The sequence below is a fragment of the Arvicanthis niloticus genome, chromosome 10, assembly GCF_011762505.2.
Source record: "Arvicanthis niloticus isolate mArvNil1 chromosome 10, mArvNil1.pat.X, whole genome shotgun sequence".
Lineage (NCBI taxonomy): Eukaryota > Metazoa > Chordata > Mammalia > Rodentia > Muridae > Arvicanthis > Arvicanthis niloticus.
The window spans coordinates 13,539,663-13,563,796 of NC_047667.1; the positions used below are offsets into that span (position 1 = coordinate 13,539,663).

The 24,134-nt window shown below is 39.7% G+C and overlaps 1 protein-coding gene and 1 long non-coding RNA gene across 4 annotated transcripts in view; one reads left to right on the forward strand and one right to left on the reverse strand.

The window, feature by feature from the left end:
• Dpp10 (dipeptidyl peptidase like 10) overlaps positions 1-24,134 on the reverse strand; it is a 1,470,448-nt gene that overhangs the window by 686,853 nt on the left and 759,461 nt on the right. Inside the window, exon 1 of one of the 3 annotated variants that reach the window (XM_034513030.2) lies at positions 10,749-11,449. The exons of 1 other annotated variant lie outside the window; for it this stretch is intronic. In XM_034513030.2, the coding sequence (XP_034368921.1) occupies positions 10,749-10,820 (72 nt within the window). In that variant the 5' untranslated portion in view covers positions 10,821-11,449. Of the gene's footprint in view, positions 1-10,474; positions 10,656-10,748; positions 11,450-24,134 lie in introns of those variants that run through there. One more of the 3 variants, XM_076941052.1, reaches the window with a different exon arrangement.
• On the forward strand, positions 10,860-11,386 carry LOC143443645 (uncharacterized). The gene is made up of 2 exons (XR_013112786.1): positions 10,860-10,956; positions 11,044-11,386. It is a non-coding gene; the product is annotated as an uncharacterized LOC143443645 (long non-coding RNA).

Genomic DNA, 24,134 nt, shown 5'->3' on the forward strand with positions numbered 1-24,134 from the left:
TCTGCCTTCTGTATGCACTGCATTTACAAGCACATACTGACAACCAGGCACACACTCATGCATATTTAAAAATTAAATAAAGAAAAAAATTATGCTACTCTTTATAAATGCACAATATCCATGTCTTGCATTTTATAACTTATTTCTGCACTTGGAGTACGGTTAAGATATGTATGGGCCTGACAGTGTTTACTTACTCAGTTCCTCTTGCTGAACATAACCTCACGTTCTACCAAGAAGGAGGCCAACACCCCCATGTTGGCATCATCAATGTAACTGTTAGTGATTTCCCTGGTCCACTGTCTTCAAATAAATTACCAAAAAGCCTGCCATTCACGTTCTCAATTTTAGCCCGGCCTTGTCACCCTGGTCTTTTCAAGGCAGACACACACTGAATGAAATAAAAAAATCGAATGTTCATTTAGCTCTCTAAAAGGAGATATGTATGAAGCTAATAAAAACGACTGTTTCCCTCGCTTGTCTTCATTTGCTTTCTTGTAACCTCATGCATAGCTATTTGTTCTAACCTAAGAAATCAATAGGTATGAGAAATTACAATGATATTAAAGTCCGACTTTGTCAGGAGAGCATTTCCCTGTGTAGATTCACTTTTTATTATGAACTCAACTAACTTATCTTTATGATTTTTTTTTTCACTTTAGGTGTGTATAGAGGGCCCGCAGGGCATTCAGAGCCCTAAAGTTATAAGTGTTTGTCAGCTGTCTGATGCCAGTGCTGATGCTTGTATTGCCAAATCTGGTCCTCTTAAAGAACAATAGGAATTATTATCATTGAACTATTTTTCCAGTCTGTGGCCTAGCTTTTCAAAAATGTCCATGTGGCTTATCACAAGTTCTCAACTAAAATGAAGTTACAAGGCTGTCATTTCTGTGACCTGCTGTAAACTTCTAGAAAGAGAATGATCAATCAAGAGTACTTCAATAATACACTTCAAGTCTTTTGGGAAAACAAGTAATCGTCAATCCACAAATCTTACAAAAAAGTGAAGTTGTCACGGATTGCTTTTCTAATCCACTATAATAATGTAGGATTAAAATTGAGTGTATTTCAATACCACATATGCACATCTATATATGTCAAGTGATATACATTTTTTTTTGAGACAGGGTTTCTCTGTATAGCTTTGGCTGTCCTGGAACTCACTCTGTAGACCAGGCTGGCCTCGAACTCAGACATCCTCCTGCCTCTGCCTCCTAAGTGCTGGGATTAAAGGCGTAAACCACCACTGCCTGTCTTTATATACATGTATTTAGTGACAAAGGTACAGGTACATATTTGCAAAACATTTTTGTTGACAAAATTGCTAAATTATACTTTGAATGAATTTAGTGTGTGTTCAGGTCCCAAGTACCAACATTAGCAGTCAAGGGCAGCAATATGTGTCTATAATTTTAGCTCTGGGGGTTGGGCAGAGATTAGTGGGTCTTTGAGACTCACTGGCCTGACAGCTTAGCTAAGACAGCAAGCTTTGGATTCAATGAAGAACTCTGTCTCAAAACATAAGATGAAGATGATAGAGGAAGGTGGCCAAAATGAAGAACTTCAGCATCCACCACACATGTGTTCACATGTGCATGCACACCCCCCCCCCCACACACGCATCCCAGAGAGAAAAAGAGAGAGAGAGAGTCACATGCACACACATACACATACATACAAACATACACACACAGAGCAGGAGAGTGTCTTGAGAGGGAGACAGAGAGAGAGAGAGAGAGAGAGAGAGAGAGAGAGAGAGAGAGAGAGAGAGAGAGAGAGAAAAGCATCTCAAGATGCTTACTAAGGTCTAGAAGCCAGAAAATACAAATGTAAAAATATTCTTTTTTCCTTTCTTGGTTATTCACAAGTCATGTGAGCAACTCTTTCAGCTTTCTCCACACCCTCCTTCTGTTGAAGCCACATGAGTGTGGTTTTTGATAAACTGTGGAAGGCACCATAAGTAGTAGGCAGCTTCAACCTCTAACTCTGCCCTTAACCCTTCATCTTGCTTTTTTTTTTTTGGTAATTTTCTTTTTCTTTTTTTTTTTTTTTTTTTTTTTTTTTTTTTTTTTTTTTTTTTTTTGGTTTTTAGAGACAGTGTTTCTCTGTGTAGCCCTGGCTGTCCTGGAACTAACTCTGTAGACCAGGCTGGCCTCGAACTCAGAAATCCACCTGCCTCTGCCTCCCAAGTGCTGGGATCAAAGGCGTGCGCCACCACTGCCCGGCTCATCTTGCATTTTTATCTCCCTGCCTCTGAATAACCAAATCTGCAAAATCCTTTAGTGTTTTCCTCTTCTGTTTGCACAAACATGTTCTGCTTTTATCAGTGGAATACACATATTATCTGAGCACTAGTTCAAAATTATTAACATTTTTACTATTTTAGATAAACTATGTCATGGTAAACAGAAGCTCACTTTATCATGTAGGAGACATAACAATGAATACACTGAATGATAATTTCTGAGCTGTATAACCCAAGATAAAACCTTCTATCAGCCTTACATAAATGTAGAATGATTAGAGTGGCAGTTGATGTTTGATTTCATATTCCTTGTGGAAACTTAAAATTTTCTGAGCCTCTAGAACAGCTCAACAGGAGATGACTGTATGACAGATCTTTATCTTAACTACTTTATCACTTCCCCAAACCCTGTTACTCATCTCTGTGTGTGTTTGTGCCTAGCAATGATAATCACCTCTTAGGAGAATGTGGTTCATGATAAAGATACCTACCATGGAGAGAGAATGCTTTAGAGATCATTTAATTTCTGCATGGAAAAAGAAATACATTTGGGGCTGGCCCTCAGGGTAGAGTGCTTGTATGCAAGCATGAGGACCCAAGTTCATATCCACAGTACCCATGTGATAAGCTGAGTATGTTAGAATGCACCTGTGACCACAGCTCTGGGGAAGACAGAGACAGTAGATCTCAGGGTCTCAAGACACCTCAGAGATTATGGGAAGAAAATATCTGATGTTGACTTCTGTCATCCTATACATCTTCTCAGGCAATTTCACATTCACAGGGATGTGTCCATGCATCTACACAACACCTATGTCACAAAACACACACACACACCATACAAATACATTAATTATTGCCCAAACCTATGGAAACCAGGCCAATAAAATCTTGAAAGCAGGTCTTGGACATATTTCTCAGTCCTTAAGAACACTTGCTGTTCCTGCAGAGGACCTGAGTTTAGTTCCCATAATTCATGGTGGTTTCCCTCACAGTCACCTATAATTCCTACTTAAGAACATCTGACACCCTCTTCTGATCTCTGAAGATACTGCATTCACATGTACACACACACACACACACACACACACACACACACACACACACACCTTAATTTAATAAAATGAATCCTGAAAGTAATTTAGAGTTAATACTTTACTGGGAATAATAATAATAACCAAGTTCATGTATCTTGATGGCTAGTATCTTCAAAAAGTCATTCAGCAAGCAAGAAAACATGTGGGAGTAATTTCAATATCAGTATGTGAATGTGGCATATACATTTCATTGGAACAACTGTGAACAATTTCACATGGGAAATATCTTTTGACTATGTTTGTTCTAGCCCTCCTAACACCAATGATGCTAGAGACATCCACCCTGCAGTGCTACATACTACTTTACCATCATTTCTCTGATGATACTCATGGAAATTTCTTTTAAAAGATTTTATTATACATTTTTTCTTTTGCAAATATTTTTTGCTTTTTGACAATTCCATGTGTCGAAGACATCTTGATGATGTCACCAAACCTTCTTTTTCCTCCAACAAGTACCCTTTCTGCTTTCATATCATTTTTATTAATGACCCTCTGGGTTTACTTAGAATCATAGACATGTGCATGAGTGTGATGGTTTTTTTTGTTTTGTTTTGCTTTGTTTTGTTTTCTTTTGTTTTTGGATCATGAGCAACTGACCAGTGGCTACACTACTGAAGAAAAATGTCTCTGATACTTGATGGCTGCTGCAGGACAGAGATTCACTTCTATTTAGAAGTGCACTACTGGTAGGATCTCAATGCCACCATGGATGACCCAAAGCCCTTATTGAAAGACAGTGTACTAATAAGATTTGGTGGAATTAAGAAAATTAATTATTTCTAAAAATTACAAAGAGAAGGCATGAAATCAAGAGGATGATATGGAGATTCTCTGAGAGGAACTGACGAAGGGGGAAAGAGGGTAGATATCATCAAATACATTGTGTGGATACATGAAAATTTCAAAGAATAAATAAAAAGAAAAAGGAAAAAACTGGACTCTTCTTCCTAGGAGCAATTAACTACCAGTAGTTCTTCAGTGAGCGATGGGTAAAGCTTTATGAGTCCCTCCCCTATCCAGAGGAATACTGATAAGGTTGAGTCCTGAGTATTTCCTGAGAAGACATGAGTTTCATGGCCATTTCTCTAAAATGTAGCTTTGTAAATCACATCAGTTTTTCAAATACTCTCCTTTTCATACTAATTATCTGACTAAGTGAATTTCATTGGAAACTATATGCAACGCATTTGATACCTAATTAAAATGTTAGAAAACTAGCCTACATTTATTTTTAGCCTGGTCTGTTAGAGAATGGGATGATGGATTTTGAAGGATTGCATTCTGAGATGCAAGAGAATACTTTAAAACCTGAATATCTTGAAGTGCGAAGATTGTCACATAATACACTCACAGACAAACCAGGCAAATGTGCAGTGAGAGTCTATGAACTACAAAGTATCTGTTACAGGTATCTTATGATCTATTTTTATTATTTAAATTTAGGTTAGGCTCCAATTCCCAGCCCTCACGTTTATTGAGAGAAGCGAGTGTGAGACAGGCATTCTTCTTTTTCTCATTATCTCATTTAATCCTCATAAGAAACATGTGAAGTTCTAACCGTCTCCATCACTCACAGCAGAAATGAAGATATAAAATCATCCTGCCTGCCATAACTTCATTTGTGCCACTATAATGAAATACCCTGGGGAAAAGCAAGTAAAAGAAAGTAAAAAAAAATTATTTTGCTTTATAATTATAGGTTACAGTCCATAACTGTTGGGAAACTGCTAGTCAAGTCACATTCACAGATAAGAGCAGAGAAATAAATGCATGCATATTACTTACACGGTGGGCTTTGTCTGCTACGTAGTATCAGAGCCTAAGACCAAGGGCTGGTGCTGCCCACTTCCAGGTGATGTCAGTGTAGTGTTTTATTTATCATCCCCGTAGACACACCTACAGACCAACCCTCACTGAGACGATTTTCCCAGGTGATTCTACCTCATGTCAAATTGAAAATTAAAGCTGGATCAATGGGTCTTCTAGCAAATACCAACTGTCCAATGTTTCTAAATATTTGTGATTAGTGGTTCAAAAGCTCCCAATCACAGCCATGAAAGTTGTCTACGTATATGCTAAATAAAAGAAATATGGCTTTGCATACTAAGACTTATAACATTTTACAATAATAATAATTCAAGATACTGAAATAACTCAAGATACTGAAATTTAGGAATGGCTTTATTTTCCTCAGTTTAGGAGATAATTAGCTTAAACATTTTATTTTTATGTAATATGCATAAGATAATGTGGCATTAATATTTCATAATACAATTTCCTTTAATGTGTTTTATATAATTTAATTTTTAAATGTGTCGTTTGTTCATCCCTTGAAATAAGTAGATAAACATAAAAGCAGATAATTCTCAGCAAGGGATTTTTGTGGTCTGTTCTTAATTCAGTATATAAAATGACTTACTTATAAAATATTTATGTTCATACATTTGCAAGTTTAGTGTTTTATGTTTAAATGCATGAAGTAAAAAATTAAGAGATAGTAAAATGCCAGGTAGGGTGGTCACACCTGTCACTTCAGCACTCAGGAGAGTTGAAGAACTTCCTAGGATACGTGGGGAGTTCAAGACAATCTTGGGGTACATAACAAGACTGTTCCAAAAGTACCAAAAATAGGGAACTGTGGAGAAGGATCAGCCAGTAAACTGCTTGAACTCCAACGGGGAGAACTCAAGTTGGGATTCTCAGCACAGTTAGGAGATCCAGGAGCAGAAACTCGGAGGAAAAGCCTTGAGCTTAGGGGCATCTAGTTTAACTAGTGAGTTACCGTTTGAGGTTCAGTGAGATCTCCTGCCTTTTAAAACATAGGGTGGAGAGCAAAAGAGGAAGATGCTGATATGAGTGTGGTATACACACATACATACATGCCCACACACACACACACACACACACACACACACACACCAAGAAAGACAAAGAATAGAAAAATTTACATTCTGTTTCATATCATAGCTTAATCTTTATTCATCCAAAATTATAATTTCTGACCAGATCTTATAGTACTCTCACTGGAAATTGCATGGTATGTTTTAAACATTAGTTAGGAGAAAATGATACGCCCCCAGGTAGTTTGTGTAAGAGGGATTATATGCGCTTGCTGTTGTGTTGTGTTTGCTTTGCACACTCTTGCTCTGAACCACAGGCTGGTCTGGACTCCGGATCACCAAGTGCCTGTGATTACAGACCTGGTTCAAACAAGCTTTTCAGAATCCCTTCCAAAGTGTTTTCAAGACTGTATGCTAAAAATAATAAATTTTACTACATATGACATGTTTATATATGAGCAGAAGAAACACTAACATTTTTTTACAACTCAGTCTTTAGTGTACATTTCAAAATTTTAATCAAGTTTGCTAGACAAAGCTGCAATAAAAACATTGAATAACAACTACCCTGTCAAAACGCTTTCCATTAGTACTACCTAATGGTCAAAGCAGAATATCTATAGTGACTTATTCCTTTAAAACATGCTCAACATCATCATAACTTGACAATAAGTTAGTTATTAGGAGACCTGCATGTGCGTTGTGAAAACTTACTCTGCTACTAAAAATGAATGCTTAAAAGAAAAATTCACAATTTTTATCATTGTGTAAAACAGTTGTTTTAAAAATTACAGCTTAGTTCTATTTCTGAAAGAGGATTTGTTCTTTTACTTTGAGTTTTGTGTGTGCCCACAGTTGTTTTTGTTTTGTTTTGTTTTGTTTTGTTTTGTTTTGTTCTGGCTTTAAGAAAGCCAAGCACTCAGGAGGTAACTGTCACAGATGGTGTCAGCAGAAGGGCGCCACCTGGTGGAATGAGAAAAAATTTAAAACCTTGCCTGGCTAAACTCACAAACCTTAGGAACACCTCACAGAAGTGAGATTGAAATCATTTTCTAAAGTTCCTAATGTATTTATGGTAATCTACCTGATTTGTTTCATTGTTTCTAGATTATTTAACCATATGTCTAGTTCATTTTTAACGTTTCAAGAGGCAGCATTTGCACAGTGGTTGGTGACTTAAAGAGTCACCATTCAAGGTAATATGTACACACATGCACAAAGCAAAGTTTGCAATCATTCTGCCTACTTCTCATGAGAATATGTTGTTGTGACTGTGTAGAAGTTAGGAGGTGGAACATTCAATTTAAATGAGCCAAGTTTAGACATGTCACCAGTTCAGAAGACAAATTTGGTTTCAAGGCTTAACTTTTTTTGAACGGGCATTGGTACCACCCCTTAAGTGAGAAGTGAAGGCAACAAAAGTGACCTCAAAACGCTACTTTGAGAGTCTAACAGGAAACTACATTTGATAAGTGTTTCCTGCTGAACTCAAGAACATCTGTGCACTCACAGCAACGGACAGCTTCAGAGGAGGCTGTTCTTTGAGAACAATGAGCTATAATTGGCCACTCAAAATCTTTAGATCCGTCAATAAAAAGTGAGGAATTGATCATGGTAAGTGGATGTGATTGTATCTGAGCCTGTCAAGAGTATTTATTTTTGAACCTTTTATAAATGTAGAGTGTTATGAAAATAAAAACAACTATTGTAAATGCACTCAGTCTTTTAGCAAAACAAATGAATCAAGCGCTATTTAAAAAGGGTGATGACTAAAATGATAAATATATTGGCAATGATTGAAAATATTTTAAAAAAATGTCCACAGCCCCTGCTGCTTTCTTAGGATGGGTTGCCTCTGGTCAGGGCCAATGTGACAGAGGACAGCAAATGACAAGAGGAAGCAGAAAAGAAAGCCCTTTATAGGCTATGATAGTTACCAGATTCTATGACCCCTAACCACTGCCATTGCAAAGAATGACTTTTCTTGCCCCGTGCTAAATGCACATATGTCAGATGCCACAGGGCAAGTCCTCGCTGAGGCTCATGAAAATCACTTCTATCACAGAAAGTGAAAGGCCTTTTGGACAACAGTCAAAAGTCTAAACCATTCAGAATCAATACACAGGGAGTGAGTAGCTGGAATATGCCTTCTGTTTAATCACTGAAAAGAATTGCATGAAGGTACTAGTTAAGTTAAATTTATGAATTTTTTTACTTTGAAGTATCATAGTTGCCAGTACAATTATTCTAACATATTGAGTATGGTATGAACATTGTCTAATTATTTGAAATTCAAGGCATAGTGACTGAGTCTGTTCAATTCTTTGTGAGTTCCAGACCTTAACGTATTCACAACAATCACCCACATTACATGGCCATCATTTTATATATTAGTCTCTGGACAGGGAGAGTGCTAGCTAAAGGGATTCCCCAGGGATTTCTGAAAGCCTCCTATGAGGCTACTGCAATAGTTAAATCAGCCTAACTTTGCCTTTACAAAATCAGCCTCTCCCAATACATGGATCAGATGCACTCTACTCCCACTTCAGAGTCATTTACAAGCACAGAGTCTCTTAAAAACACCCAATTAGAATTAGAGTTCTGCAGATGACCACTCTCTGAATATCTGACATTAAAATATGCATACTAGAGAAATAAATGCATCCATACCTGAACTTCTCTTACCATGTGAATTTTTTTTTAAGTGTCAGGTTAATCCTGACAAAGGGATTTGCCAGGCATACATACAGTGAACTTCTGTATATCTGCCTTGCCTCTTGCAAACCTCCCCCACCTTTCCAGAAGCTGTCTGCAGCACCTCAAGTTACCAGCTGGTGTCACAGGTTAGTGAGCAAAAATTTCATGTGGAGACTCTCTCCTGGCTAACCAGTCTTATCGGTCACATCACTCCAGTAGCTGTGGAGAGTCCAAGCCTTGTGGATGAAATTTAGACTTCAGCCTGTAAGGGGAATGTTACATCCATGCTCCTTTCCTGTAATATTTTTCAATAAGTCTGCTAACCAGTCTCTACATTGTGATGTGGGCTGACAGGGGAGGGGCACAGCGAAGAGGTATAAGAAGAGGGGACATTATGAAATAATGCTTTAATCTCTGCCTTCTTTTCAAAGGGCAAAGAATGGATGGTTTAAGGCAACAAACGCTTTATAAACTCTGCAATTTTTACCTCACTAAACGAAGAGAGCAAGAGACAGCTGTAAAATATTGAAAAATGTCCACCTGTGTGAAACACATGTACGGGGAGATGGGTTGGGGAGGAGGAGGGAGGAAAGAGACCACAAGCCAGGAGAGATGACCAAGACTGGAATATTAATAACAACCTCCCTGGCATCCCTTCATCTGCTTCAGCATCGCTCTGGGCAATTTGGACAGCTCCTCCAAGCTTCAGTGTTTAGAATACCAAGAGCTGAAGAGCTGGGGTCTACTTGCCTTGCACATTACCCCTGCCGAGTCACTCCACTTCTAACCAAGAGCTGTGTGTCTATGCCTGAAACGCCTCTAGCAGCCTTCCACCATCAGTGCGCTCCTTGAGCAAAGAGCTTGGCGCTCCACCTCCTGCATCTCGCTGCGGGATCATCTAGCTCCATAGCACTGCGCTGACCAAGAATGGTTCTCTTAGTCCAGTTGTAATTGATGTAAACATGATCGCACCTCCTCACGCTCTCTACAGCCTCCCTCCTCGATGGAGCATCACCTCGCTCCTGACCCCTCCAACTTTAGGAAAAAGCATGACCCAACTCTCAAATCTCCCCCAAACCAGACACAGAAAACAGACATTTCTCCATAACATTAGGCTACGGATTTTCTAAAGACCCAAACAACTAACCCCAAAAGGGGTGGCAGGTACCAAAGGGCACAAAAGGGACAGTAATAACCAATCAGCCAATACAGGGCACTTTAGTTCTGCAGACCTGACACATCTAGACCCAACAAACCACCAAAGCCAGTACCTTCCTTGCCACCCTGAATGATAAATGTCTTTCTATTCCCTCACGCTCAGTTCCACCCGGCAGACTTTATCACGGGTCTCTCAAAAGAAAACAGAAGGGAAACTCTGATAGCTTAAAGGTCGTTCGCCTACTTCAGTATCTCTGGCCAGCGCGTGTCCGAGCCACAGTGAGACAGGGCTGACCTGTGCAAGAGACAGTCTCCAGGATCGCTCTAGATCCATTCAAAATGCGTTCAGGAAAAGTCAAGACTCCCCACGGCAGAACAAATCACCCCTCCCTCCCACAACAGCCTCTCCGCCGAGGCATATCTCCAGGCTTTACCTCTCTGCCCCCTTCCCCGCGGCTGTCCACCTTGAGCATCCCGTCGCCCGGCCCCAGAGCGCACTAGAATGCTCTAAGTTCCTGCTGGGTCCATGGATGAGACAAGAGAGCCTGCGAGTAGGGCGGAGGGAAGATGAAGAGAGGCAAACGTGGGAGCTGATCTTGAGGGACGTGTGTGTGTGTGTGTGTGTGTGTGTGTGTGTGTGAGTGTATGAAGGGTGGCTGATTGGAGCCACCCCTCCCGAGGGGATAGTCCCTAGAGGCCAACTCTCACCTGGTCCGCTGGCTGCGACTGGGTTGCCCTGGCCCCAGGGGTGGGTTGCTGCTCCTGCTTCATGGCTGTCATTCCCTTGCCGCCCGCGTCGGAGCTCACACTTCCTCGCGGGCACTTCACACTCGGGGACCGTCACTTGGCAAGCGATCGCATGTCACAGACGCCCCGTCGCTCTCGGAATTAGCGGAAGAGAGGATCGGCGGCAGCGGTGGGGGAGTGGGAACTGGGGGGGAGGGGAGCGCCAGGGAGGGGACGAAGAGCGGCAGCAGAGGCAAGTAGACTTCCCCTTTTGCAGGATCCCTCTTTTCGACTACCGCAGATCCTCGGACTCCCCACTGTCCCCGCCCCCCCACCACCACCCGAAAATGCAGACACCAGACGCGACCAAGTGGCAAGTTAGTGGAGCGGCGGGCGGCTGGCTGCCAGCACCTGATCGCGCCGGAGCGGTGGCTTGCAACGCCGGAGGAGCCAGGCTTTCATTCTACCGCAGTCCGCCACCCGCGCACCCGCACCGCCACCGACCCTCGGGGGCTCCCCGTGCGGTGCTCAGCGCTCTAGGTGCAGCAGCAGCAGCAGCAACAGCAGTAGCAGCAGCAGTAGCCAGGCTTTGCGCTCCAGCATCTCCCGAGCAACCATAAAGCGCGCGGGAGACAGCCCCGTACGCGCGTTCCCCACTCGTGTAGCCCAGGCCGCCTGGCTCTGCGGGCTCCCCCTATCCCCCCCCCCGCCCACCCCCCGCGGGTTCTGGATAAAACCCGGAGAAGCGGAGCAGTGAGCCAGTGCAAAACCCTTCGTGGCTCCAGAGCGGCCACTAGGCATGCTCCAGCACTTCGAGAAAGCAGGGGTAGCAGGGGAGGGGGATGTGAGGGGGATCCCCCGCCTGGAGCCCCACTATGCGTGTGCAACACCTGTCTACACCGGAGACGTTTGTCCCATATGGTGACCGGAGGGTGTGCGCCTACTGACTTAAGGCAATAGAAAGGCTTTCACCTCCAGCTTGGATTTCCCAGATGGCTGCCTGGGTAACGCAATGGAATCCCTAAAGGTTTGTAAAAATAAAAAATGACATTAACCACACATGATTCTTCTTTCCACATCCTTTTTACTGTATACATTAAAAATGTTCTTCCTCGCCATTCAACCATTCCCATTCCAGATATGTTTCCCTGAGCATTTGTCCAAACAGGAGATAAGGGGAGGGGGGGATTAAGGCTCTGATCCTCTCCGTTTGCCTTCCTGTATGCAAGAGCTTAACCTACAGCGTGGAGCCTGGGACCTGGAGCCCTGTTAAAAATCAGAAAGTCAGCCTAGTTTAGAAGTGGAGCACTGTGGGCTATAATTATCAAAGGTCACTAATTTCACCCACATGCACCTGCAGGTGGCTCTGTCCGAGGTGCGCAGAGGAATATATTTTGGTAAATGGAACACAAGCAATGTCCTAGTCCCTGATTTCTGGGTCCACAGAGGATTGCAAAGGGCAAGAGGGAGCGAAATATTCCAGCCTTGGTTTTCTCGCCCAATCACGTCAGTCCTGGGGCTTGAACTCTGGCGTTCATGATTTTCAGCAAGCATCCTTGCCTACGGAGCCATCTTACCAGCTGGCCCTTTGATAAATTCCGTAGTTGGCCAGAAGAGAACTGAGATCTTGGTTTTGGGTAAATGGGTGGGGGTGTGGTTAGCTAAGTACTGCATCCCTTCCTGTCCCAGTTACTCTATCCCTGAAATCGCTCACTTGTCAGCTTTCTGCCTTTGCTAATTGTGTTACTACAAAAATTATGTTTACCCCCCAATGGTCATAGTAACAAATCTGAATGAACGGAAACCTTTACTTTTCAAACATCTGTGATTCCTAGCTTCTTGTGAATGTTCTATTTGTTCTGTTTGAATAGAAATAACGTTTTGATGGGAATGATTTTACTTGCTGTAAAAGTATAAAGCATATATAAAAATGAAATACAAGTAAAATAGCTAGTCCATAAATCTAGCAACCCAGATTTTCCCCTTCTATATCGTTTGAGTGGTTGGGGAGACAGCATGCATTATTCAGAAAATGCGTCCATCTTTACATTTTGCTCATCTCTTCATTATTGGAGTATACGAGTCCTCTCAAGCGATTCCATTTTGCACAATTTGCCCAACGTGAGGGAACTTACTTTATGACAGATTTCTTTCACATGGAGCTAGTCCGAGGCAGGAATAGCGGCTTCCATTTGGGATAACTTATTGGATTGAATTCAGTGGCTGAACTTGCATCCTCTTTTAGTATTCAGTATAAAATTTACTTTACTTATAAATCAAGACATAAATTGCTACGTGCTTCACTAACTCTGCTGCCTGAGAGAGAATCTCACTTTTAAGAATAGGTTCTTTGAGTCTTTGCCTTTTGACATGGATACCTATAGTTTAAACTTTGGAAACTTAATCCCATGTAAATTGAATACCTCAAATTCTCTCTCTCTCTCTCTCTCTCTCTCTCTCTCTCTCTCTCTCTCTCTCTCCCCCCCCCTCAGAAATGTGAGTGAATGAGTTGGAACTATAATGATAGCTTTTCTAGTTCCAACTTGGTTTCTTACTGAAAGGAAAGTTACATTGTTCAGGAAAAATAAAAGTAGATATTTCTTTCTAAGAAATGTTTGCAATTCTGTTTGGTATGGTCTCTGATTACAGCATCATTAAAGACAAAGGCACAAATACTAATTCATAATCTAATATCCATAGGACAATCAGTGCTTGTAGTTCCCATCCAGGCTTAGGCAGGCAGAAGGTTGTTCTTGCTGCATTATTGTGGAGATAAGAACCAAGGGAAGCCACCTCTGCTCCCCTGTCTGGTAAAATTAAAAATTTCACACTGGATCACCACTAAGATCCTTACTAGTTCTAAATCTGCATGATTTTACATGTACATTTTTGTGAATCTACCTATGTTTACAGCATAGTGGGGAAATTTAGATTGTGAGTATATAAATGTGTATATTTCTAGTAATTAATTAAATAGTAACAAAAAAGAGGTCACGAATGTTGTAATGAGGTGGACACAAGAGAAACTGGAGGAAGAAAGGAGGGGTGGTAGTAATGTATGTGCAATACTCCTGTATGACGTTATCAAAATAATAAATATAAAATTAAAAAAGATGAGTTAGCTCACAAAAGAGACTTACCTATACATTTTACAGTAGTTTCTTATTATACTCACTTGCCTGGTAATTTTATTGCTTTATTAGTATCTTTGGGATTCATAAATGTAAAATTAACATTTAATTGACAAAGCTGTGCTGAAAATGAAAAGCTTTATAATGAGGTTAGGGAAATGATTGCTTAATTAGTGTTTCCTGCACAAGCTCAGGGACCTGAGTTCGGATCCTAAGCACTTAGTGAAAGTCCTTGGTGTGGTTCCATACCTGTAATCCCAGAACTGGAGAAGTAGAAGGAGAAGAACCTCTGGGCCTTGCTGGCAAGCTATTCTTGCTGAACCAGCAGGTTACAAATTCAGGGAAAAATCCATGTGTCAAATAGTAAGACAGAGACCAACAGAAGAAGACACCAGATATGGACCACTGGGCTCCTCACGTATGCACATGGATGTTCCTTGGCACCACACATACATGCACACACACGAACCCATGCATACACATGTACCATACTTACACACAACAGAACTCAAATACAGTAAAATATAATGAGGTTTTGGGGTACCTCTGAGAACATTCTTTTATTTTGTTTCTTGGAGGAACTAAAGCAAGGGCATTATAACACTTGTGAGTGGGTAATAAGTTTCGTTTCCTGTTCCAGTGGTAGAAAATCATTTTCTCATGACTTAAAAACACCTGATGAATACTCCTCTTAAAGGTTATTCATATGTTCTGATAGATAACTGACTGCTTCATTCAGAATAATTTACAAAATTCAAGTCTACTGTTGTACTGTGAAAACTGAATGGCTTCAGGTTCCCATGAAGACACATTTTACACAGCTGCCTTCTCCAATGGACCACTGGGATTCCTAGAGACACCCTCTCAAACTGTCGCAATACAGAAATGCAGAGATCACCACTGGGCATCTCTAGCTGGCTGCCAGTGTCTCAGAGGTGGGATTCTACACTGGATCTCCTTTCCCTTAGAAGATGAAGTTGAATCATTGAGGACAGGTTATGAAAGTAGATAATGAGGGAGTTGGCTCAAGATATGATTAAAATAATTCAGCATCAGTGGCAAAGATAGATTGTTCCAGAAATAGGCATGTTCTATCTGTTCTAATCTTCCATTTCAAATTATAGGCACAGCGACAAAGAAGGAAAATTTACTCTCTACCAGCAAGCAAGTAATAAATAAGGCCCAGTTAAACTCTGATATGTCAGAGGAAGACAAAAATGCCTTGAGATTTTACAGAGCAGAGTAGAGACAAACTCTTCAAATTCAGATAAACAGATAAAACAAATGTGACCCTGAAAACAGCTACCTGCATAGCTGCCCCCTCTCTCTTCTCTCTTTTTTCCCTAAGTAAATCTGCCTTGCCACAAACAACCTGCCTTCAGAGGGCTTTCTCCAGCAGGTGCTGGTCCCCTGTTGAGTGTCTGTAATGAGCAGAGTACCAGAGAGACAGAGTTTATAAGCCAAGCTTTAGAGACCTGGCATGAAATGGGTCCAATTAGCTCTTTGCACATGAAGATGAAACTTTATTTCATACCATTTGCTATCATTTGGTTTTGATTTATAAATTACCTATCCTCACCTCTATAGGCTTCTCAAATTCCCCCACAGTGCTAAAGAGTCTCTTATGTCCTTGAGCAGAAAACCAGTACAGTGAGCAACACTCAGAAATGAGCTGCATATTTCATAGGGTCTTAGCTGGTAAACTATAACAGAGGCTTGTTTTTAAAAAAAGAAAAAGAAAGAAAGAAACGGACAGGAAGAAAGAGGCATTGCCTATTCAAGTGCTATCCATGCAGGCAACAGGCAACTCTGCCTGTTTTGGACTTTTTTTTTTTTTTTTTTTTTTTTTTTTTTTTTTTTTTTTTTTCCTGTTAACTAAACTTTCTGTCACTCTCTGTCTGCGACAGGAAGACTCTCCTGTTATAAAAATTCATAGCCCAATTATGATCTCTGGTGGAAGGAGACAGAGTTGCACTATCCTCAGAGTCATTCCTGTTGCTCACCAGAGACCCGCGGATATTGACAAACAGCTCATTCATACTGAGTTGCAGTCTGAGAGAGTCTCTCTGCTTGTTATATTTACACACCTCACGTCTTCCTTTCACCTCACAGCCTTTGGTGACATATATAAGGCCATCAAGGCAATAAAACAATGCTGGTGATTTTTCCTGGGGATGATTTTTCTATGTGGAGCTGAGCTGTGGCAAAGAAATTACTTGCTAATGCAAGGTACATTTTCACTGGTATTGTTTTACTCACTACCAGCTCAGCTCAGTGTGTGTGTGTGTGTGTGTGTGTGTGTGTGTGTGTGTGTATGTATGTGTTTGGGGGTGTGTGCTTGTGTGAACTCACAGGCACACATGTGCATGAATCATATGGGCATATGCATAAGCATTTTCATAAATATGTGGGTGGACATGTTGGTACAGGTAGGTGCAAGTAGAATTATGTGTGCTTGTTATGTGGTGGCCAGCATTGATGCTGGGTCCATAACACCTCTTCTCTTTATATATTAAGGCAGGGTCTCCTGATGAACCTGGCTATGTGGCTTGTCTAGGGATCTTCTACTTTTTTCCCCTGAGTTCTAAGAGTAAAGACAGACTGCTACATATGTTTGGCTTTTAAGTGCATTCTGTGGATGCAAGCTGTGGTCTTCAAGGGCTTTATCTGCTAAGACATCCTGCCAGCCCACATTTTAGTTTTTTTTTTTTTTTTTTAAACAGACATATAGGAGAGTGTGTGGGTGAAGGAAGTGTCACTTACCCATGACATTTGTGTGGCGATCAGAGAACGAGCTGCAAGACTAGGCTAGGAGTCAAACTCAGGTTATTAGGCTTCGCCACAAGTGCCCTTATCCTCTGAGCCACCTCATTGGCACCAATAAATGAATATCATTCAATCAATTGGTTATTGGTACAGAAACAAAAGTCCTTTTAATACCTTTCTGTGGATATTAGTGGTAATTTTTATTTCTCATTTTTGTGTTTGTTTGAAGACAAATAATTTTTCTTGTACACACGGCAGAAAGATTGTTAAACACGGAAGAGTGATAAGTAACACTAGGAAAACATTTGTCCTTTTCAGATAACAAGTCTTCCTTTGATGGATTCATTGATTATTATTTTGTTTTTTTATTTTGGAACCTGGTATTTCTCATTTTCCTAAACAAGACTAGATTTTCTAGTGATTCAAATTTATCTTCTCTTTGTCCTTGGGAATTACATACACCATTTCTCTTACAGTCAGACATTATAGTCTGTTATATGCCTTCTCACTTTATATACTTCACAACAGTATGGAACACATATTTTATGCATGAAGGCTTGTGTTCATTGTCAACTGGACAGAATCTAGAACCTCTGTAGTGGAGCTCTTCGTGCATACCTGTGGGAGATTTTCCTTCTTTATGTAAATCAAGTGGGGAGACCCATTTTTAATATGAGTGATACCTTTCACTGCGTTGGGATTCTAGAGTGAATAGAAAAGGAGAAAGTAAGTCCAGGAGCTGTCTTTATCTTTCTCTGTTTCCTTACTGTTAACAGTTGCTTCAAGTCCCTTTCAAGACAGACTCCCCCTGCTCCCCATGGTGGACTATAGCTGGAACCTTATGCTAACACAGATACTTTCTCCCCTAAGTTTGCTTTTGCCAGAGTATTTTATCACAGCAACAGGAACAGGAGGTCAGGGATCATTTAGGAGAATGTACTGGTTGAGAGAACTCTATGCATGATCATGATTACATGTTTGTTAGTAAAGCGGACTTCTATTTTCTGGCACACTTGACATGTTCAGTTTATTACTAAAGATTTATGACTGGATTCACACAACCAGATGAATCTTCCTCCAGAAACCAAGAGGAAGACTACAGAGGGAATTTGTGGCCAAGCCCATGGCGTTTTGCAAAAGTATTTCAGCAGACCAAGTTATTTGTTTAGATTGAGAAAATTATAACATGAAGACATCCTCATGTATTGTAATCTAGCTCATTAAGATTCATGTCTCATTGCTATCATGTTTAATTTTACTTAATCCATGAATTTTGATTAGTGGCTTGCTGTTAATATAGATCTCTCCTTACATTCATCTCCATCTTTCTGCTTATCTATCTATCTATCTATCTATCTATCTATCTATCTATCTATCTATCTATCTGTCTATCATCTATCGGTCATATATCATCTATTACATTTTGCTCTCTATATATCCTTTATTATTAATTCCTCTATCTATCTACCTATCTGTATATGTACTTGCATATCATCTATTTATCCATTACTTCTCTATATATCTCTAACATTTATTCATCATCTATATCTTTCTAAAATGATTTGTTGTCTATTGCTGTATATCTATCTACATCCCTATCTATAATTTATCTATTTATCTAACCACATCTATGTATTATCTATTTGTCCATTAGCAACCATTTATCTACCTATCTGTGTTCATGTTTAACTATCATCCACCTGTCTGAATCAATTTAGAACAGGGAAATATTTCACATTACTAATAATTTCATATCACTAATATTTTAGTAAATCTAAAAATAGTTACTAATGTCACACATCTTTATTCCAGTTAAAGAAAGAAAAGAGAAAATTAAAAACAAGTTAGCATGGAAGGGTTAAAGGTAAAGGATGAGCCCAGGAGTATATATTCTGAAATTGGTAAAATGTCTCAAGTCTCACATTTCTATTAATGCCATTATAAAGATCTGAAAAGCATAATAAACCTATTGGTTAGTTCCAAAACAGTGTTTCTGACATTAAATATATGCTATAGATCTGCATAAGTTTATGTTTGCAGTTTTTAGTCCTGCTTCTAGCCTTCTCATTCCCCTGCAGGCGAGTTGTAGTTGACAGTCCCAATTAATTTCAAAGCTTAGAATTTCTTGCAATATTTTATCATTTGTTATGTATAACAACTTGACAATAAGCATTATAGAATGAGGTAGAGAGAATCTATAACAAATAATACAGTTCATAAAAGTCAACCAATAGAGAAAGGCTCTTCAATTGACTCTTCAGTGACTTACAGGGTCATGGTGTTTCATCTTCACAGATAGGACATGGAGAGCTTCCTAAGGCGGGCAAACATTCCTCTTTGGTCATCTTCTCCCTTCACTATGGGGGAAGCAGACTATGTATTTTTCCATATTCCCAAATCATGATGAACATCTACCTGTAAACTCACTCAAGTTCACTTGAACTTTTTTACTAACTTCCTATAGTACACGGTTTACTGTGCACCTCATACCTTTATTCTGGATAAACTTATTCAACATCTTGTTTATGGTAAATAGAATTTTATCATGTGTACTAAATTATAAATTATAGAGAAATGCAAATTCTCATGGATACTGTGTTTAAGGCTTTGTGGTGTGTATTTTGCTGTTTGTTTGATTTTAGTATGCAGTATGGGGTAGGAGTCTAATAGTTTTTCCTGCTAAATAGGGGGAAAGAAATATCATTGAGAGAAAGTCTTTTGCCCACTCTCTCAATATTAAACCCCATCAAGTTCTGAAAAATTTTATGTTTTGGTTTTGTATTTTATTGAAAAGTCACTGTGAGTATATAGGATAGTTACATTATTTTTCAACATGATACAATGTAGACTCAAAGTGGAAGGTAGTCCCAAGTAGGGATTGTCTATATCTGGTTGGCCCCTGAAAGAGGAACTTTTCTTAACTGGGTAAAGACACAGCCCACTGTGGGCTGGACTGTATTTGATCATAGAAAAGGAGCTGTCAGTTGACCTGAGAGTTGCAAATTATTCAAAGAGAAACCCAAATACTCAACACTGAACATCTAATAAAACAAAGTGTCATTTTATGCATTACAATATTAAGATAGGAGCTTCAGGTGTCTTCCTGTCTTACTTCCCCATTGCTGGGTTATACAAACACAACACATCTATGCATGACCTAATATGGGTGCTGAGTAGGTATCAAACTCAGATCTACTTTTATGTGGCAAATACAGCAAAAAAGTGATCTAAAAAGTGAAAAAGCAAGCCAAGTAGATATACTATTTTAGTATATAAAAGGGCTCTATTTGCATTTAGGAAGAACTTTTATTTACGTACAAATTCAAGGAAACATAACACTGCCAAGGAAAAATGCCATGTAAATATTGGCCTTAAAATAAGAGAAAGACAAGTGAGGTAGATCAGTAGGTAATGGCACTTGACGACCTGGGTTCAATTCCCAGGTTCCATTCAATGGAAGCAGAGAGCTGATTTCCTGAAGATCTCCTCTAATATCCACGCTCATTGTGGCAAAGGCACATGCATGCACACACCATATATATATACATATATATATATATAATTTTAAAACCCTTAAAATAAAAAAATCAAAAATAAAGCAGAAAGAGACTATTCCACTAGATTAGGGTTTAAGGAATTCTAATCACAAGTCAAATACAGCCTTCCCCCACCCCAGTTGTGTAAATAAATGTTTGTTAGAAAACAACCAACTGTATTCACCTATCTATTGTCTGCCTCTATTTTTGTATCTCAAAACAAGCCTTAAATACTTCCAACAAAACTAATAGGATCTGCATGATTGAGAAAAGAAAAGAAGGAAGGAAGAAAGGAAGGAAGGAAGGAAGGAAGGAAGGAAGGAAGGAAGGAAGAAAGAGAAGGAAGGAAAGAAAGAGAGAAGGAAGAAAGAAAGAGAAGGAAGGAAAGAAAGAGAGGGAAGGAGGCAGGAAGAAACAAGTAAGAGAGAGAGGAAGGAAAGGTTTTCAGAGACAACCACATGTAGAGGTAAAAGATAGCTCAGCACACAAGTGAGCAGAGTTTTACACTAGATTACTCTCAGGTAGGAAAATATATACAGCTTAGAAAGAGACCCTACCACTTAAGAGAACAGTCCTAATATTTATACAAACTATAATCTTTTCAAAAAATTATTTTTTTATTCCTGAAAATGTTAGCATGGAATAAGTAGGAGTTAATGCTTTAAATACAACAAAATGAATTCTTTAGTATGTAGTTAAAGCAGTTGATTATAAAGTTAATTCACGTTAGATTGGTTTTGCTTTGGTACAACACTTTGTTCTAGAGAGAAGAAATGAAGTAGTGTATTTAAGAAAGTCAAGGACAGATAAGGTGGTCTAAAGGTTCTCTACAAGAGCTCTGAGCGTCAAACACACAGGTTGTGGAGACTCCTCCCACTGAGGAAATACTACCCTAATGAGCATCCTTTAAGTAACCTAAGAATAAAACGCAAAGCTCTTACAATGACAAAATCATCACAAGTAAAAAGAACAAACAAGAATGATATTTAATTTTAGTTTATAACTAATTATGTGCTAGTCTCATCCCCCAATATCCAAAGTCTTAAAAATAAAGTTCATGCTGAGTCTGGGAAGTGGCTCAGTATTTAAGAACACTTGGTGCTGTTGCAGAAAACTGGTTTCATTTCCAACCTCCATACTGGGCTGCACATAATCATCTATAATTCTAGTTCCAGGGACCTGCTACCCTCTTCTGGCTTTTGTGAGTATCAGCACTTCTTATACATATACCCACATATGCATACACACATAGACATATGAATGAATGAAACACTTCAAAATTTTCATTCTACCAAAAAAGTAGACTCAAATAAAAATTTTCCTTTAAAAACATGGAAAAAATAATCCCTTCTACTTTCTCGCTAAGGCATAATGTTAGTATCCTTTCTGTTGCTGTCATAACATGCCATAATCAAAAGCAGCTTTGAGGAAAAAAGTGCTTATTTTGGCTTATAGTTCAAGAGGGGTAGAATGCACCATGAAAGGGAAAGTATCTCAGTGGTACCTGGAGGCGAGCCTGGAAACCAGGAAGGAGAGCTGGCTACAAGCTGGAACAGCCCATCCCTTTTAACAGAATTTCTTCAGCCAGGATCCATCTCCCAGTAGTTTCATAACCTCTCAAACAGCATCACCAAGTCTTCAAATACATGATCCAGTGTGGATCATTTCCCACTAAGGAGTTAGTTTTAACCATCTCTCCTGTATATCTCCTTGCACCTATTTCTCAGAGGTTTTGGATTTACATAGCTAGAGACAGTGGCTCAACAGCAGTAATCAGCTGTTAAAGAGAACCTATCCCTTTAAACTAAATTTGACTTACAAATAAGCAGTATATGTGCATTTTTACTACAAGAACATCCCAGACTTGCTAACCTACAGTTTCAACTGAACATTTATTTAGTTTTAATCAGTACATCTGGCAAACTTAGGAGAAATGATCAGATCTTGTACAAAGATTGACATACATGATAAAAGACATCAGGCTTCTGAGAAAGGGTGGAATTCAGACCCAGGATAAGAACTATCTCTGCCCTTGAGCATCCCGATGTGAACTAGTACAAAAACCATCAAAGCTTATCAGACAGAGAAGACACAAAACTGACCTTGACAGGGCTCTATCTAGGCAATGTTGGAGAGATCTAGTTTTCAATGTGTGCCCTAGGTGATGTGCATCAAACATGTTATAATGCTAACTGATTCTCTGAAATGTAGCATCAGTTTATTGCCAGCATAAATATCAGGTGAAAGGAAAGTATAAAGCATTGAATCTGATGGCAGTGTTTTTGTTGTTTTGTTGGTTGGTTGCTTATTTTTGGAATTAAGCCACTTGGTAATTACATCGTAGTTGACAGGAAGCATCTCCAAGATCCAAAATTATTCAATACAATAGATAGAGATAATGAATTCGAAAATAAGGTATTATCACTTTGAAGTCTCCAATAAAATATGCAATCCATGTATTAAATGTCAATATTGTTCTGAGTAAAGGAAATACAGATTACTTACAGTGCTGCCAAATAGCCTGAGGTGAATCTAATGGAGAGTTTTCCTGGCCATATATAGGAACTGCAGAATATATAGATGGACACCAGGAGTACCAACAAGAGAGTGACTCTAGGGAGACTCCCAAAGACAACAAACACAAGATTACAATAGATTTATGTCAAGGGAAGAAAGAGAAATTTAGCTTGAGGGGAGAGATGACTGGTTGATCAGTTTAAAAGACCTTTTGACTTGAAAATTGGTGACAAAGCTATAGTGCTCCACCTTGCACACTTAAATATAACCCATAAAGAAACTCAAATAAAAATGACCATTAGTGAGCGCAGGGTTGTAGCTAGTTTTGGAAGAGTGGTTAGAGCATATGGATAGGTCTTTAGGATGCCAGAAGTGTTTTATACTTTGATGTGTGTGTGTGTGTGTGTGTGTGTGTGTGTGTGTGTGTGTGTGTGTATGCACATGCACACTTGTGTTGAGGCTCAGGGATAAAAACAGCCTTTTCCTTATACTGTTAGTGTGTGTAGTGAACCTGAGTGCTTGTGTGTGTTTTTTGTGCACGCGCGCGTGCGTGCCGGCGCACCCATGAGTGCCTATGCTTGTATTTTATCTTAAAATAAAAGTTTTAAAAGTCCTTAATCGAGTTCCTGGCTCTTACTAAGCACTCAATAAAAGGCAGCTATTAAAGAATATAAAGTAAAAGACAGTGATTACTCTGAGAACAAGCTTTCTGTGCTGTTTAAAGTGAGGCTGAGACTCCAGCTCTTCAGGGTCACACTCTCTCTGCGGTGAATGTACAGCTATAAAATTGCTCTTGGTTTTTTTTGTGTTTACGGCATTGAACATCGGATGCCAACCTTGCTTTGAGAAGTCTTCAGAGTTAGTAAACACCAACCCAGGCTGTTGTTTTATGTTGCTGTGGGTCCTCAAGTCAAGACCATTAGCTCATTTACATATTGTCAAAGGGATATTGACTTAGCCTGGGTTCAACACCATGGACAAGGATTGCAGCTTGATGTCCATTTGATCAATTGCAAGTTTATTTCAGGCCGATGAATATTTGTTCAATTCCAGGTCTACCTGGAAAAAAGCAAGGGGTCCCAGTCTTAACCCACTCTTTCAGATAACAGAATGACACACACGCTATGATCTTGAGAACAGTAATGTCCCCATTGGCAGCATCTGTACTTTCAGGAGCCCATGCCTCTGGCCCCTTTAAACTTGGCTACAGGTTTATCTTTGAAGGGGCTGGAGTCCCAAATCTACAACTTTCTAGCCATAAATGGGTATGTAGCATGCTATTCAGAGAAGGATTTTTTCCTATTACAAGCATGCCTCCCTTTCACATAAGTCAAGGCTCCTTCGCCTAAGCACCTGCCTTGGCACCACCTGGCCTTACAGTGCTGCTGTGTCTCAGCAGGTATCTTCTGTCTGAGGGA